At 47.2% G+C, this 15,753-nt stretch overlaps 1 protein-coding gene across 6 annotated transcripts in view; it reads right to left on the reverse strand.

Moving 5' to 3' along the window:
• SRGAP3 (SLIT-ROBO Rho GTPase activating protein 3) overlaps window positions 1–15,753 on the reverse strand; it is a 251,994-nt gene that overhangs the window by 27,834 nt on the left and 208,407 nt on the right. For 3 of the 6 annotated variants that reach the window (XM_073787605.1, XM_019944655.3, XM_019944656.3), the window contains 4 exons: window positions 15,201–15,278; window positions 5,692–5,826; window positions 2,055–2,160; window positions 1,627–1,854 (listed from right to left, as the gene is read on the reverse strand). In XM_073787605.1, coding sequence (XP_073643706.1) covers window positions 1,627–1,854; window positions 2,055–2,160; window positions 5,692–5,826; window positions 15,201–15,278 — 547 coding nt within the window. The other 3 variants (XR_002178216.3, XM_073787606.1, XM_073787607.1) reach the window with 3 other exon arrangements.

Raw genomic sequence — 15,753 nt, forward strand, 5'->3', positions numbered from 1 at the left:
CCCTACTCCTAGAACTGCCTGTTTCCTCCTCCCTGTCTCAGGGGTTACTCCTGGTCAGGTTACATCCCTACTCCTCAGCCCAGGGCCTGGCCCAGGACAGATGCTCAGTAACCATTTGGTGAATGAATGTTGTCCACTGTGATGAGACCCTCAACCAAATCCTCCTTTTTGGCTTTGAACACTCCTCCAAAATTACCATGTAATTAGTTTTCCTTTCTCATGGGGCACAAATGGGATTAAGAAAAGTGTGGTTACTGTATGTAGTGCTTTGGTAAGTATGCTAAGATCTGTACGTGCCTTCCCAGAGCACTAATTATATATACTGCAGCAAGAAAAGAAAACTGGTAATGGCCGCAAAAGCGATAAAGTTGAAAAGCTTCCTTTGTCTAAAAAGTGTGCTTGCTGGTTGTAGGATTTCTGTTACAGATCAGGGACAGACTGGCTCCAGGTGCCTCAGATGAGATTAGAGAGCTGTGGCCCGGTGTTTCTATGCAGAGAAGTGTTGCAGAGAAACAAGGAGGCTGGAACGTTTCCCTTCTTTGAAGCCGCTGCCCAAATATGCCCACAGAACTAAAGCGAGGCAAGAGTCCAGGAACGCTCTGACAATCAAAAGAGTAACTCCCCTGTAGGCATCTGGCTGAAAGCAGTGTGGGTAATACCTAAACATACAGCTGTGTGTTGTCCTGGATTGGGAAGAAAGAAAGAGTAGGAACCCTTTGGTTTTTGTCAGTTGGTGTTCTGAGTTTTCTGTCTTCACAGAAATGTTCTATTTTCACCGTATTTTCAGGTCTTAGCCTGGGGAAGGTAGTCAGCCCTGAGTTTGATAAGATTCTAAAATATTTCTCCCAAGACCCAGTGTAGCACCAGGTACACAGAGGTGCCCAACTAGCACCTGCTGGCCTGGTGTGGAGCTCTCAAAGAAAGTGAGCAAACTTTGCCAGGAAAAGAGAACTCTAGATGGTAGGGGACAAGGGTGGGAAGTGTCATTCTCAGTTTAAGAGGCTGAGGTGGGGATTATCCAACCCCTGCTGCCTGAGATGGGCTTGCAGCTCACCTGGCCAATGACAGCATTACATACATCTCCTAATCGATGTGATTAGTTCACCAGACCCAAGCCTCAGGAGGAGACGTAATTCTTGGACTTGTGTTAAAACATTTGGGAAGGAGAAGCTCTTTTTCCACTGGGGATGGTGAGAGAACAGGCTCTAAACTGGCGTTACCAGATGCCTCTTTGAAACTACCAAGGGAGAGGCTGCCTGAGAATGAAGCCAATGTAGAAGAAAGCAGCCAGGGGCTGGGAATTGCAGGACTGAGTCCTGATGATAATAGTTGAACTCCTGGATCCAGCTATACCTAAAGCCATGATCCCAGACTTTATTTAGTTAAAACTAAATTCCCAATTGGCTTAAGCCAGTTTAGTCGTATTTGTGTCCCTTATAAATCAAGACAGTCTTGGCTGATGTACCTATCCCTCGTATAAGGCTTGTGCAAAGCTCAAATGAGAAAATATATATGGGAGTACAGACTAAAAAGCAGTAAGAAAATCAAAGGGTTTCTTACTGTTCTGGTTCAACAGTAACAACAACAACGATGATAATAATAATATTAAGAAGAATGGAATCTTACCAATATTCTTCCCCTCCAGCCATGCATTTTTCATACACAGGTCCCTCTAGCTCCCGGGGGCTGGGGAAGATGGCTTCATGGTGGATGATGATGGTTTTGATGACTTCGTTGACGTGTGCCTGGCAGGACACAGGGTCTTGCCCATCGGGGATGTGCATGAGGGTGGGCCCGAAGCAGATGGCCAGGTTGTAGGGATCCATCATGTTCTCGTCACTATATTGCGAGAGGCTACAAGAAAGGAGTACCCACAAGTCACCAGGGAAAGGTGAATCCTCCCCCGTGGTTTCTTTCTCTTAGGGGCTCTACTCACGTTCAGGAGGGTCCCATGTTCTAGGAACAGTTGTACCTACAAACCTCAGGACACCCCCTCCCAAAGGAGGCCAGGGCTGAGTCAAAGAGGGGGTCCCCCCCTTGGCTGGGCAACTCACTGGTTGAGGAAAGCGAAGAGGTATCTCATGACCACGATGACCACGCGGGGAAGGGTGATGAGGATTTGTTGGATCTGGTGCACCCTCTCAGCTGGGTTCTCCAGTTCTGTAACACAAAGGGACTTTTCAGGGCGCCTTTCATCATCAGAGAGCCAAGTAGCTGACATCTGTGAGTCCCACCTGTGAGATCAGCCCACGTGGTTCAGGGGGAGGCAGGTTTTTTGTTTTGTTTTAATTAATTTATTTATTTTTGGCTGTGTTGGGTCTTCGTTGCTGCACATGGGCTTTCTCTAGTTGCAGCAAGCGGGGGCTACTCTTGGTTGTGGTGTGCGGGCTTCTCATTGTGGTGGCTTCTCTTGTTGCAGAGCAAGGGCTCTAGGCACGCGGGCTTCAGTAGTTGTGGCGCATGGGCCCAGTAGTTGTGGTGCACAGGCTTAGTTGCTCTGCGGCATGCGGGATCTTCCCAGACTAGGGATCAAACCGTGTCCCCTGCGTTGGCAGGCAGATTCTTAACCACTGCACCACCAGGGAAGCCCAGGGGGAGGCAGTTTTACTCTCAGTTCCAGGGATGGAAATGTGACCCTGGCCTGGCCAATCAGAGCATCAAATTCCCCTAGCCACAGGGCTGGGCCCAGGAAGGGGGTCCATGGCCTAATCAGAACAAATCAGGGTTGATCCTTGGGACTCAGCTGGAGAAACCTAGAGAGAAGTTCCCTCTTGCAACTGGGTAGAGGAGCAGCTGGGGGCTCCCAGGAAAGAAGATGGTGTCCGGGAGTGCAGTCACCACAGAGCTGGAGGGGACAGATTCCTGAAGATGTCGTGTGAGGTCTGAGTCCAGCTGGGCCTTAACTTTTCAGATATATGAGCCACTACATTCCCTTTTAGGGGTTAAGTCAGTGTAAGCTGAGTTTCTGTCACCTGTAGCCTATGAGTCCTGATGAACACAGGCAGGGACCAGGTTTTATTAGACTCTTTAAAAGCACCAGCTGCAGCACAGGCCTGGCACAGAGTAGGTGCTCAGGAAATGAACACTGAATAAATAACCACCTCCTGAGCTGTATATTGGTCAAAGAGCCTGGTGATTCCTGGGCTCTTGTCTCTGACCCCCATTTTCAGGTCACCCCTAGAGATACAGACATTTAATCAGTCAAGCCAGAGTTGGGGGCAGCAAATTGGGCTTGGTAAGGAGAAAAAAGTGCTTTGTGGGCTTTTCTCTGTAGAGAGAGAAAGCTCAGGCTAAGAGTGAGCTACCAAAGCTCCAATGATTATCTGCAGGGCTGATGCATAAACCCATGTCAGTTTCTTTTTCAGAGAAAAACATGTTTTTCTCACTCAGCCCCTCCTCTCTCCAGCCTCCAGATCCTGTCAGCACGTTCCTTTTAAAACACAGCTTCCCCCTTTCTCCTCTGTATCCAAGGCCCTTCATGATGCAGCTTCAACCACCCTTGCCTGCTTCACCTCCCAGCTGCCGCCCCTTCTCCAAGTATCTGAAGATGACTGAGAGCCATGCTTCTCAGATGAAGTGGGTGTGCACCTCTGGGGCACTAACAAATATGTGGGGCATTCACAAATATGTGGGGCATTCTCTGGGGTTGTTGCAGTGACTGGAGGGTGCCACTGGCATTTGGGATCCAGGGGCCAAGGTGCTAAGGGTCCTGAATGTGTGGGACACACAAGAAGGCACTGCTCTACCCAAAGTGCCAGTAGTGCCCTGCAGAAGAACTGTGCCAGGCCACCTTAGCCACCCCCCACCCCTCCACCCAAACACACGAAGGCTCTCCTGCTCCAGGCCTTTGCACACCCTGGTGATCTCTCTTCTCCACCTGGCATGCTCCAGCCTACCTTCAAGGTCTGGCACCTCACCAAGGCCTCCACACAGAGTGGAAGGCTCTGGCACACATATCGAGTCCACTGCCCCCCATACAGGCCCCTCCATGTCCTTGGCTTCAGTCACACTGCCCTAGACCACCTCCACTACTGTTTATTAATACTGTTTTCTTAAATACATTTCTTTAAAAAAGGAGACCTTGGGCTTCCCTGGTGGTGCAGTGGTTGAGAGTCTGCCTGCCAATGCAGGGGACACGGGTTCGTGCCCCGGTCCGGGAAGATCACACATGCCGCAGAGCAGCTGGGCCCGTGAGCCATGGCCACTGAGCCTGCGCATCTGGAGCCTGTGCTCCGCAACGGGAGAGGCCACAACAGTGAGAGGCCCGTGTACTGCAAAAAGAAAAAAAAAAAAAGGAGACCTTACCTCACTCTGTAAAGGAGAAACCAGGATCACTTGCCATAATTAGAAGGTAACATAAAAAGAGATACAATGAAAGCAAAACAATGCTACCAAATTATAGGTAGACATTGTTTTATACAAAAGTTTCTGAGACTGAGGCCCTGCTCTCTCTGTTTAGCAGGGAGATTGACTTGTACGTTGGGGGCAGAGGGGGTGTCACTCCTTGATGTAACCAAGGCTTTGGGAGGGAACTGAGGAGGGACTTTTCCTCTCACACTGTCATTCAAGGTGCACAATGCCATGATCTTGTACCAGGGGCCAAACACCTTGTCCGCTCAGGAACTGGTCTATTGGAGCTTCTGGAAATACTGGCTGAGCAGGTGACACAGGGCTCAGACAGGGATGGGCCTCTGTGGCCTGGGATTTCTGAGAGGTGGTCTGGAGCCTGAAGTGGATCAGGAAAGATGAGCAGGAAGTAGTCGGGGGGCAAAAGAGTGGAGGAAGCGCCTTTCACACAAGACAAATAAGAGGGTTCAAGCCTCCCTAGGCTCTTGTCACCTCCTGGGGCACTTCCCTGGCTGCAAATATCCCTCAGAACATTGTGAGAAGCATCCCTAGTGAAACGGGGTGTGGGGCAACTTTTCTGTAACTCAAAGAGTTTATTTAAAAAAAAAAAGAGTTTATTCCAAAATACTAACATTCTAATATTCTAAAATTAAAAGTTTATTTAAAAAAATACTCCCAAAAGATTGTCGTGGATTTTGGCATCTTACAGTCAAGGTGCCTTTACTTCAGCCCCTAGATTGGGCTCCTGCCTTTATCCACAGAAATACTAGTCAAGAAGGACTCTCATGGCTAGTGATGTCAGAGGAAGCCCACAATCAACTTATTTTCATCATTTCCCTGTTTGCCATATTGCTGACCTGACTCCCAAACCTTCCATGGCTCCCTGTAACCCAAGGGGAAAAGCTCTGGAATCCTTGCAAGGCATTCAAGGTCTTCCCTTTCTTGCTCCATCGGACCCTTCCAGCATCTTACACCATGTACTGGCTGGGACACCCTCCTGCTGGTCCCATTGATCTGTGTGTCCCCAACCCTTCCTAGGATCCCTGAGTCCACTCCTCCCCGAAGACTCTACTCACATCATTCTCCGTCAGCTGTGATCTGAGAAACCAAGGCTCCCTCTGCCTCTTCTCTTCTGAGCTCCTCCCATACCCAGAGGTGTACCATGCCCATGAGTCCTTCTATTATAAACCATCTTGTTATTTCCACAACTAGGTTTTAAGTTCCATGAAGACAAGAGTCATATGGCTTCTTTCAAGGCACCCCTCCCCTGCAGCGATGAGCCTGGAGTGCAGCTTCAATAAAGATTGGTCAAGAAATTGATCATTCCACCTGGGAAATACTTACTAATAGTAGATATCAAATCTTGAAACCTTTCCTTAGGAAAGAGTGGGTTTTCCAGTCCTCGGAAATACAGTTTTAGAACGCCAGCGACTGAATTGATATCTCGTTCATTTTGATCATCCACAAGCGGGTCTTCACCTAAGGGGAAACAGGAGATGACGATTCAGCTCAGTAAGGGGGCAGGGTGTGTGCAGATGGTGGAAGAGGTGACCTGGCCCAGCCTGAACTGGAGGACAGATGTGACAGCCTCCGCCACACAGCATGCTTAGGGTGCTCCCTGCAGCGGATTCTGAAACTGCTCCAACCTCTAACAACGCTGTAGAATTAAAATAATGAACATCCGTCACCCTACAGTTACACTCATCTTGCCATATTTGCTCTCCCTCCATTTCTCTACTTATATTTAGTACTGCTCAATTATTTGAGAGTGTTTTGTAGACATTACAACACATCACTGCTAAATACTTCAACATGTTCCTCCTCAGCATAAGGCTATTCCCCTACGTAACCGTGTATTACACCTAAGAAAATTAACAAGAGTTCCAAAACACCGTGTCACAGACTTTACCCAAACATTCCCCATTATCCCACGTCTTTCATAGAATTTTTCAAACGCTAAGATCTAATCAGTGTTCACACAATTCATTCAGTTGTTATGCTTCGTTAGTCTTTTGAATGCAAAACAGACCCCAACATTTTTTATTGTTAGTTTGTTTTTCATAACATTGACTTTTATTGAAGAGTCCAGGCCAACTGCCTTGTAGAATGCCTCACGTTCAGGATCTGTCTGATTGCTTCCTCATGGTTAGAGTCAGGTTAAATATTGTGGCCAAGAATACTATGTGGGTAATGCTTGATCACTGGGTTAAGGTGGTGGCCTCTGGATCTCTACACTGTAAAGGTATATTTTCTCCTTTGTAATAACAAGTGTAAAATATAAAATATTTTTGTAAACAATAAGTGATCTATGTGCATGTCATCATGCTTAACATATTTTACCCAGTGCTTTGAGCATCCAGTGATAACTTTTGCCCAAATCAATTATTACCCTGCGGTTCTAACAAAATGGTGATTTTCTGATTCTGTCATTCCATCTACAATTATTAGGTGGCATTCTTCCCTAAAGAAGAGCTTTCTCCGTGTTCCCTCCACCCTCCTATTTTCTTTTAAAACATTTTATGGGCTTGTTTTTATAATTTTTAATTAAAGTGTTATAACCCGCTACATCACTATTCATTGGGGTGCTCAGATTGTCCCCAGATTTGGCCAGGGGGAGTCCTTTCTTATGTCCTTTGATGCGACCTCTATTGAGCACTTAATTGCTTACTGGCATAAAAAATGTCCCTGAATCGCCTGGTACTTTCCTTGACCTAGACCTGGAATAAAAAACTTCTCTAAGGAGCTTTGTTTGCTTTTTGTAGGGCATGGTATTTAGAAACCAAGATCTCGGTTCTAGGTGTGCTCATTGCTACAGGAGTGTCATAAAGAACATCTAGGCTCTTTCAGTACATAGAGCTAGAATATACATATTTTTTTTTCACAAGTTCACACTGATATTTCTAATTCATGTTTAAGGTACAATGTTTTATTTACCTTCATTTATTTTGTCTTTTCATTTCATTTTTCTTACAGTGAAAATCTTGTTCTGAATAGTATTTATAATTGATATTTTAATGTATCTGCCTTATCCTACAATATACATAAAATAGTTTCAGATGCTTTTGTTTTTGTTTTCGTTTTTTTTGCGGTACATGGGCCTCTCACTGTTGTGGCCTCTCCCGTTGCAGAGCACAGGTTCCGGACGCGCAGGCTAAGCGGCCATGGCTCACGGGCCCAGCCGCTCTGCGGCATGTGGGATCCTCCCGGACCAGGGCATGAACCCATGTCCCCTGCATCGGCAGGTGGACCCTCAACCACTGCGCCACCAGGGAAGCCCTAGTTTGATTTTTAATAGCAATATCACCACTAGCAATAAACCTACTACATAAAAATTAACGTTTATTTGCAGGGCTTTTTTTGTGTTTTAGGCCCTCAGAATGTATCCCACTAAAGACATATGATCAGAAGACAGAAAGTAGATTAGTGGTTGCCTAGGGATGGGGGCTGGGGTGTAAGCGGTACAGGGAGTGACTATAAATTGGTACAGGGTTCCTTTTAGGGATGATGAGAATTTTCTGAAATTAGATTATGGTGATGATGTACAAATCTATAAATATACTAGAAACTACTAAAATATACACTTTAAAAAATGGATGAGCCTTATGGTATATAATTCAATAGAGCTTTTAAAAAAGTGTATGACCAGAGCACATGCTGAAAAGTTACTCTCTGTATGGTTGTCAGTCTGATATACAGCTTATTTGTTTCTATTTATATTCAATTTTAGGGATTTAATTGTTTTAGAAATCCTTTTTTTTTAAAGTATGCAATTTTGAAAATATAAAGCATCCACATGTTCCAGGAGTCCTAACCAGATAAAAAGTTGCTTGCAGAGAAGCCCTATTCTTATTCTTCTCTCCCTACACCTTACATTTAACCATTTTCATTAGTCTCTGGTTTGTCCTGCTAATCTTTGTTTCTGCAAAAATAAGCAAATACACATATACAATTTTTTTACCTTCCCTCATTTCTTACATAAAATGAACGTGGCACACTCTGCTACTACATATACTTGTTTCTTCTCTAAACAGTAAATCCTAGAAATCCCTCCTTGTCAGTTCATACAGATCTTCCTCATTTTTTTTTTTATGGCCGCAAACGACTCTATTTCATGGATAGACCATAATGTAGTCAACCAGTCTCCTATGGATTGACATTCCCATCTTTTGCTGTTACGAATACTGCCACAACAAATAACCTTGTACCTGTGTTTCTTATTCATAGAGGTGTGTCTCTGTGGTAGGTTCCTAGAAGTGGGATTACTGGGTCAAAGGGCAAACAAACGTGTAGTTTCATCAGATAAAGCCAAATTCTCCTCTGGTGGGGCGGCACCATTTTCTCCTCCTCCCAGCAACATAGGAGAAGACTGCTTTTCCATAGCCCTGCCCATGGAATGTCTTTTAAATTTTTGCCAATTGCACAGGGGAAAATATCTCAGGAGAGCAGCACTTTTCAGTTTAATGGGGGTTGCTGAGCTAGTTCACCACCAGGATTTCCATGGGGGACGTGAAAGGAAGCAGGCAGCAACCTGACACCTCCCTGAAGGTGCTGAGAGAGGTCTGTTCACTGGGCTTCTCCTCCTCCTGCCAGAACAGCCCAGAGCAATCTAAGTCTGGTAAGTAATGAAGAGCAGAACTGCGAGCTTCCCTGGTGGCGCAGTGGTTGAGAGTCCGCCTGCCGATGCAGGGGACGCGGGTTCGTGCCCCGGTCTGGGAAGATCCCACATGCCGCGGAGCAGCTGGGCCCGTGAGCCATGGCCGCTGAGCCTGCGCGTCCGGAGCCTGTGCTCCGCAACGGGAAAGGCCACAGCAGTGAGAGGCCCACGTACCGTAAAAAAAAAAAAAAAAAAGAGCAGAACTGCAAATTCATACTTGGACCTCTATACTATGCCTCTGTGGGAAGAGAATGTGTGTCACTGCCAGGGCCTCTGCTGGCCCCAACATGCTTTAGTGCAAATTAGAGAAAGACACCCCCCCACACACACTTCCTGAACCAGGGCTTGTGGCTTCCAGGGCATGAGCCAGAGTTCAGCACACTCCTGTCCTCGTGGCTGAGTACTCTTGTGCAGTGCCCAGCCTGAACGACTGTGTGTGGCAGCCCATGCATTGTGTTCCATAGGTCAACCTCTCAGACGTTCCTATAGGAGGAGATGAAAATGCTTCCCCACAGGGGTTGAATGTAAATGTCCCCAGCACTTCATGGCTGCTCTTTACTGGTACTGGCCACTTGCCAGATTCTGTTCCCTCAGATCACTGTCTCCGGAAAACTCATTCTAAGCAATCATCTGGGACCCATCAGCCTGCACTGAATCAATCTGGTTTTGCCTCACACACACACACACACACACACACACAGGCATAATGACTGATTGCTTAGAATGAGTTCCTCTAGGATTACCTTTTTTTCTCTAAATTAGTTTTTTCTTTAAATTTAACCTTCAGTTTTGAGTCACTTAGTTGCCTGTTGCATCAAATGATTCTTTGGTTTTACAGGTTGCCTCCCAGTGATGCCAGATGGGATCAGTACAGCCCCAGGTGCCAGTTGCTAATGCCTATAAAATACCATCTTCCCCAAAGGAGAATCATTTAAGAGTTCTTTGGACTTCATCTTCAAAAGTAGCCAAAGAATTCAAGTGACAGGTTATCCCAGAAAATCTTTTGCAGTTAGTGAACTTAGGGTATCAGTAAGAATATTCAGAATACCACACACACAGTTTAGGTGATCTTGGTATAGTGGTGGGACAGCAGTGATTATAAAATGAAAGTAAATAACATGTACATGCTCTGTTGGGGGACACTAGAGGGAAACAGGTGTTCAGCCTAGAAAATCATTTCTCAGTGGATTTCCTATGAAGTCAATGTGTCTTGGGTTTAACTTTGAAACAAATTTAAAAATTCAAAAACTGGAAAAAAAAAAAAGGAAAATGCTTCCCCCACAAGACTTTCTCATGAGGAAGGAAGAGAGAAAACATAAATATATATATATATATATATATATTGCCTATAGTGATATAGCACTTTTCAAGTGAGAAGCACACTGGCATATGTGATCTCTCTTAATCCGCAAAACAGCACTGCATGGCTCCAAGGGAGGCATGGTCCCAGCTCCACCCCTCTCACCTGCAAGAAAGCTGAGGCCCCAACAAATGAAACAACTTGCTCATGTAGTCAGAAACAGACACCAGCAGCTCCCAGGTCTCGTAATGCCTGGGAGATATTCCTTCTTCTACCTGTGGTTTTCAATTCTATCTGCTGCCTGTCTGCCTGCATGCCTATCTATTTATCTATCTATCTATCTATCTATCTATCTACCTATCCATCTATCATCTTCCTTCCTTCCCTCCCTCTCTCCCTCCTTCCTTTACAGTAGAATCTCAACTTTTTTTTTTTTCAAGAAAAAAGTTCCCATGGATGAGCAAAGCTGCCTTAGTTGAATTTAGAGAAAGGTGCAAGCCCTACCTTCTCATCTTCCCTCCTTATCCCAGTAGCAGCCCTTGAAGCCCCTCTGAAGGACCGTAAGGGTTTGAAAAATGCACTGTATTAAGCTGTTCCCCTAGTGCACCACATGTTACTCTTGTGGTCTCATGATCCAAAAGCACAAGGATTTTATTTCCTCCATACAAGCTCTCCTTGTTAAGTCTGGTTAACTTACTGACCACACACACACACACACACACACACACACACACACACCCCATCCATTCCTGCTCTTCCTCCCAGAAGGCACTTCGTCCATAAAAGGAGCCATCCAAACAATCCTCCCTCCTAGCCCAGGCCTTCGGCTCTCTGCAAGGGTTGCCAATTTTGGCTTAGAAATGAATGGAATTCCAGAGTTCAAGATGAGCAGGATGGTGTATGTGAATGATGGCTTCCTCCAGGAGGAGAATTAGAGCTAAAATTCCAGGCCAGTCCAAGAGAAAGCTAGTTCCCATTTTGCTAGCTAGTTTCCCGGGGAAGGAGGCAGAATTATTACCAAACAGCCCTGCCTGCAGCCTGCTCCCAGCCAGGTCGCCCCAGCATTCCCTAAGGGCTGAAGGCAGGCTGCACCCAGGGCAGAGTGAACACACCGTGTGTGCTCACAGCTCTAGGGGAACGTGCTGCTGGATGGGGGCATGGCAGGAAGCCCACAGGTGGTCTCTCCAGGGCAGGTCTCTGCGGCCAGGATCCTCCCAGCCCCATCCCGAGGCTCCGCAACGTGACAACCCCTCCCTGTGTCTCCCGCTCACACCCCTCTTCCTGGGGTAGGAAACAGATTTGAGAAGGGCCACATCCAGAGTCTAGAATGTGTCAGATCCTACATGCCATGATTTCAGCCCCAAATCCAAACCCTATGTTGATGTGAGCACAGTGAAAGGACCATTGACTCCCTTTCCAGCCACCCTTCCACATGAGGAGAGAACACAGGCAGCTCTCTCACCTTTTACATACCAAGAGGACAGGGGATTGGTTTGTGGGGAAAACAGAGAGGCAAAAAGCTAGCCTGGGAGACAACAGCAAACCACAGCTCTTTCCACAGCACAGCTGCTGATTCCTGTTTTTTCATGATGTTTTCTCCTTCATTTTGCCAGAAGATTACAGGAAGATCTCAAAACTTGAGTGCTGAGTTTGAGATTTATTGACAGCAAAATATAATAAAAAAAATCATAATCCCTTGGGCTTCCCTGGTGGCGCAGTGGTTGAGAGTCCGTCTGCCGATGCAGGGGACACGGGTTCGTGCCCCGGTCCGGGAAGATCCCACATGCCGCGGAGCGGCTGGGCCCGTGAGCCATGGTCACTGAGCCTGCGCGTCCGGAACCTGTGCTCCGCGATGGGAGAGGCCACAACAGTGAGACGCCCGCGTACCGCAAAAAAAAAAAAAAAAAATCATAATCCCAACTAAAACCCTGGTTGACTCATGTCAGAGGAGAAGGAAAGTGCGTTTAGGAATAATAAGCCAAAAATGGATTTCTAACATGTAATTTTTTCAGAAGCTTAACAAAAAGAGGTCCGTGCTCCTTTCAACAGCCTTCTGCACGGAGCGTAGGCAAGAGCTTCGCCCAAAGAGAGAAAAAAAGGGGCCAAGGAGGAAAAGACCCATGTCTGTTTGAACAAGTGGCAAAGGACAGGCACCCTGCAGGGATTAAAGGGTTTAAAATTTTTAAAATAAAAGGAAGAAAGGAAAAACACACAATGTATTGGTTTGGAGAGAAAGTTCCGTCACCAGTTAGAGCAGGTGGGCCGCGAGGAGTGGGCCCGGGTCGCTCACTGCCAGGGGCTGAGAAGAACACAGCAGCGAGCCAGGGAGAGGAAAGCCGGTTTCAGGAGATGGGGGAGGAGGTGCCCCGAGGGTCAGCCAGGTCAGGAACCCAAACCCAGGGCCGGTGGGTGGTGAATGTCAAGAAACAGAAAGTAATGCATGTGAAATCTGGGTACCAGCCAGCCCAGAGAAGCCAAAAAGGGTTTTTCTAAAAGAGACACATCCCAGGAACTATTCTTTTAGAATAAGCCATGCTCCCGTGTAGGCTCAGGTGGAGCCGAAGAACGAAGCGGGCAAGAGAATGAGATTCATCCCGGAACGGGGGTGAGAGGGAGAGGGGCCAACTGCACACATGAGGCAACGAAAAAGCAGAAAACAATTTTTGCAGCTGAGGTTTGGGTCAGGTGATCTCTTCGCTCCAAGGAGCAGAGAAGTCTAATTTGCACAAATACCCCTCCAAGGCACCTGAGCAAGTAACAGAAGGTGCTGACCTTAGAAATCACGTTCAGGAAGGAAAGAAAGCAGCGCTGCTGGGGTGGGGATTGGGCCTGGCTGCCTGGTACAGCAAGGTACTTACTTACAAGACACTGGCAAGTAAGAAAACACAACGGGGAGCGGTCACCGGGCTGGAGGCACCAGGCAGTTTACTCACGACATACAAGGAATTCTCTCTGCTGGGGTGAGCCCAGGAGGATGGAACCAGCAAAGGGTCCAGACCACGGCTCTGTTCACTTACAATGAACACAGGGCAGCAGGGGTGTTAAGGAATTGGGGGAAATAAAGAAACCAAACCCTGGCTGGGCTGTCTGTCATTGCCAAGAGAAGCTCAGGGAAATGATGAATGACACTTCTATCAGGGATGCTGAGGGGAGGATACCTCTAGCTTTGTGGGCTTTGCACATGCTGTTCCCTTGGTCTGGAATGCCCTTTCCCTGCTTCCCCTGACTCTTACTCTTCAAGCCTCAGCTTAGGCATTTCCTCTTCCAGGAAGCCTTTCGAGGCTTTGCTATTCCTCCCCCTTCCACGCAAACTGGGCTAGGGGCTCCCATGCTACCCAGCGATTACTCCATGCTTGCGCTGACCGTGCTGTTTACTAAACCGGTTCTCTGCTAGCAGTGACTTGTCTGTTGTTCCTATCATATTGACAGGCCCTAGTCCATTACCCAGTGCAGTGCAGGGCTCAATGCAGGCCTGTTGAGAGGATGAATGAATGCGCGAGTAGGAGCTTGGAGCAGGGCGATTCTGGGACTCCCTGGTTCTAAGTACCCAAGATCCTGGAGTGGACTCCAAACCCTAAGCTCTCCAGGACCCTCCTCATGGGCCACTGAGAGCCACATCCAGCCCAGTCCTGCTCTCCACACCCGGTTCCAAGCCAGAGTGCCTAGTGCTGCAAAGCTCTGTGCTGCAGGCTATGGTGGTGACTGCCTGGGGCTGACAGACTGCTTCCTCTGCCCTGGAGCTAGATCTCAGGACGAAGCGGGAGGATAGGGTGACCGAAGGTGAGTCTGCTCAGGAGGCAGCCCCTCCGGGAAGCCTGGCAATAAGTCGGGAGAATTCTAGGGCTGGAGCCCCGGGGAGAGGCTTGCTCAGAGCACAACCAACAAGGACAAACCATAACCTTCCAAGGCTATTAGGAGGATTACATAGAAGAATGGGTAAGAAAGTGCTTTGTAAATTGGGATGTGATGTATTGCGGGGAAATGGGTTTGGGATCCGGGTCCTCAGACCAAACTTAGTACCTAACTACTCAGAGCAAAGTGTAGTAAATCAGAGCTGAGGAGTAACTACGGAGACGGGATGCTTCCAAACGCTGTGAAACTAGAGGTGCAGATATCGCTTAGGATGCCCCACACTGGCTCTTCTTTCCTCCCTGGGATGGGCTTTGTTCAACAACCAGAGAGTGTGATGCTGGAAAATATTTCCTTGAACGGAAATGCACGGACTCTCAGTTTCACTGTAGCAGCAAGATATGTACTAGTATAAAAAGGCAGAGGTTTAAGAAGAATTGAGCTCCTCCTGACCCTAGAAAGTCCTTACTTTGCTTGGACACTGGCCATCTGTTCCCATCAGGGATCCTGAGGCCAAGGGAGGCTCAACCAAATAAGCCACATTCTGGTGGCCACTTCATTCCTGATAAGCTTTTATACCAAAGTGGGAACTAGGTAACCTCTCCAAGGGTTGGGGAGAATAGCTTTGCCAAAAACACTGCATAAAAAAGAATTAGGCAATTCTAAGCCACTCCATGTTATCTAGCTTCTTCCAACTTTTCTAAAACACAGCAGCCTTTACAGATTCACACAATAACTCCAAGGCCCTCTTTCCCAGCAACCACTGTAGAGCCCACCAGAGAAAGTCACCCATGTGTGCTGGTAAATGTTCAACAGCTAGCTCTTTGGCGGCGAAAAGAAAAAGATCAAAGGTCTTAGTGTTTGCCAATTTCTGTGATGTAAATACTCCCACCTTGGCTGATTTCGAGCTACCAAGGTCAAGTCGCTGAAGGTGAAGTTGGGAAGAGATGTTGATACAAGCTACCCCAGCACCACTGGCTCTAAGACATGCGTTAACACCCAACCTGGCTTCCTCTGGACACAAGCTGGAGATGATCACTTCACACCTACCTCTCTCAAAGGAATTTTTGATGTCATTGACTTCAACCTGGGATCCTGGCACTCTGAAGATCCCTTGCTGCTGGAGTCCTAAAAGAAATAAACAAACAAAAAAAGAAAGAGAAAATGCCTTGAGCTCATCAGGCCACTGGGAACACGGAAGACTCTCCCCACTGCTTGCCTCTTTCTCCCGCCATCCTTTGTAACAGAGTCATTCCCAGTGACCGTCTCCTGGCAGAAGCCCCAAAGAAGCCTTTGCGATGAACTTCAGCTGGTCCAAATACTCAGTCACATTCTGCTTCATATGTCTAGTGTCTCTTGTTTGGGCTTGAAGGTAACAAGAAGTTTATATCAACACTGGACCAGTGAATGACTTCCACTTTAACCCACAGGTCAGCTCAATCAAATAACTGGGTAGTGAATGCTGCCTAGTGCGTTCATCAGTTGCACTGGTCCCAAGTAACTTGACCTGAGTTTACAAATGCCATCGGAGTTTAACAGCCACAGAGACTCTGAATGAGAATGATTAATGCCACTCCCTCAACCATTCCCTCGCCCATCACAG

The sequence above is a fragment of the Tursiops truncatus genome, chromosome 10 (genome assembly GCF_011762595.2).
Source record: "Tursiops truncatus isolate mTurTru1 chromosome 10, mTurTru1.mat.Y, whole genome shotgun sequence".
Taxonomy (NCBI): Eukaryota; Metazoa; Chordata; class Mammalia; order Artiodactyla; family Delphinidae; genus Tursiops; species Tursiops truncatus.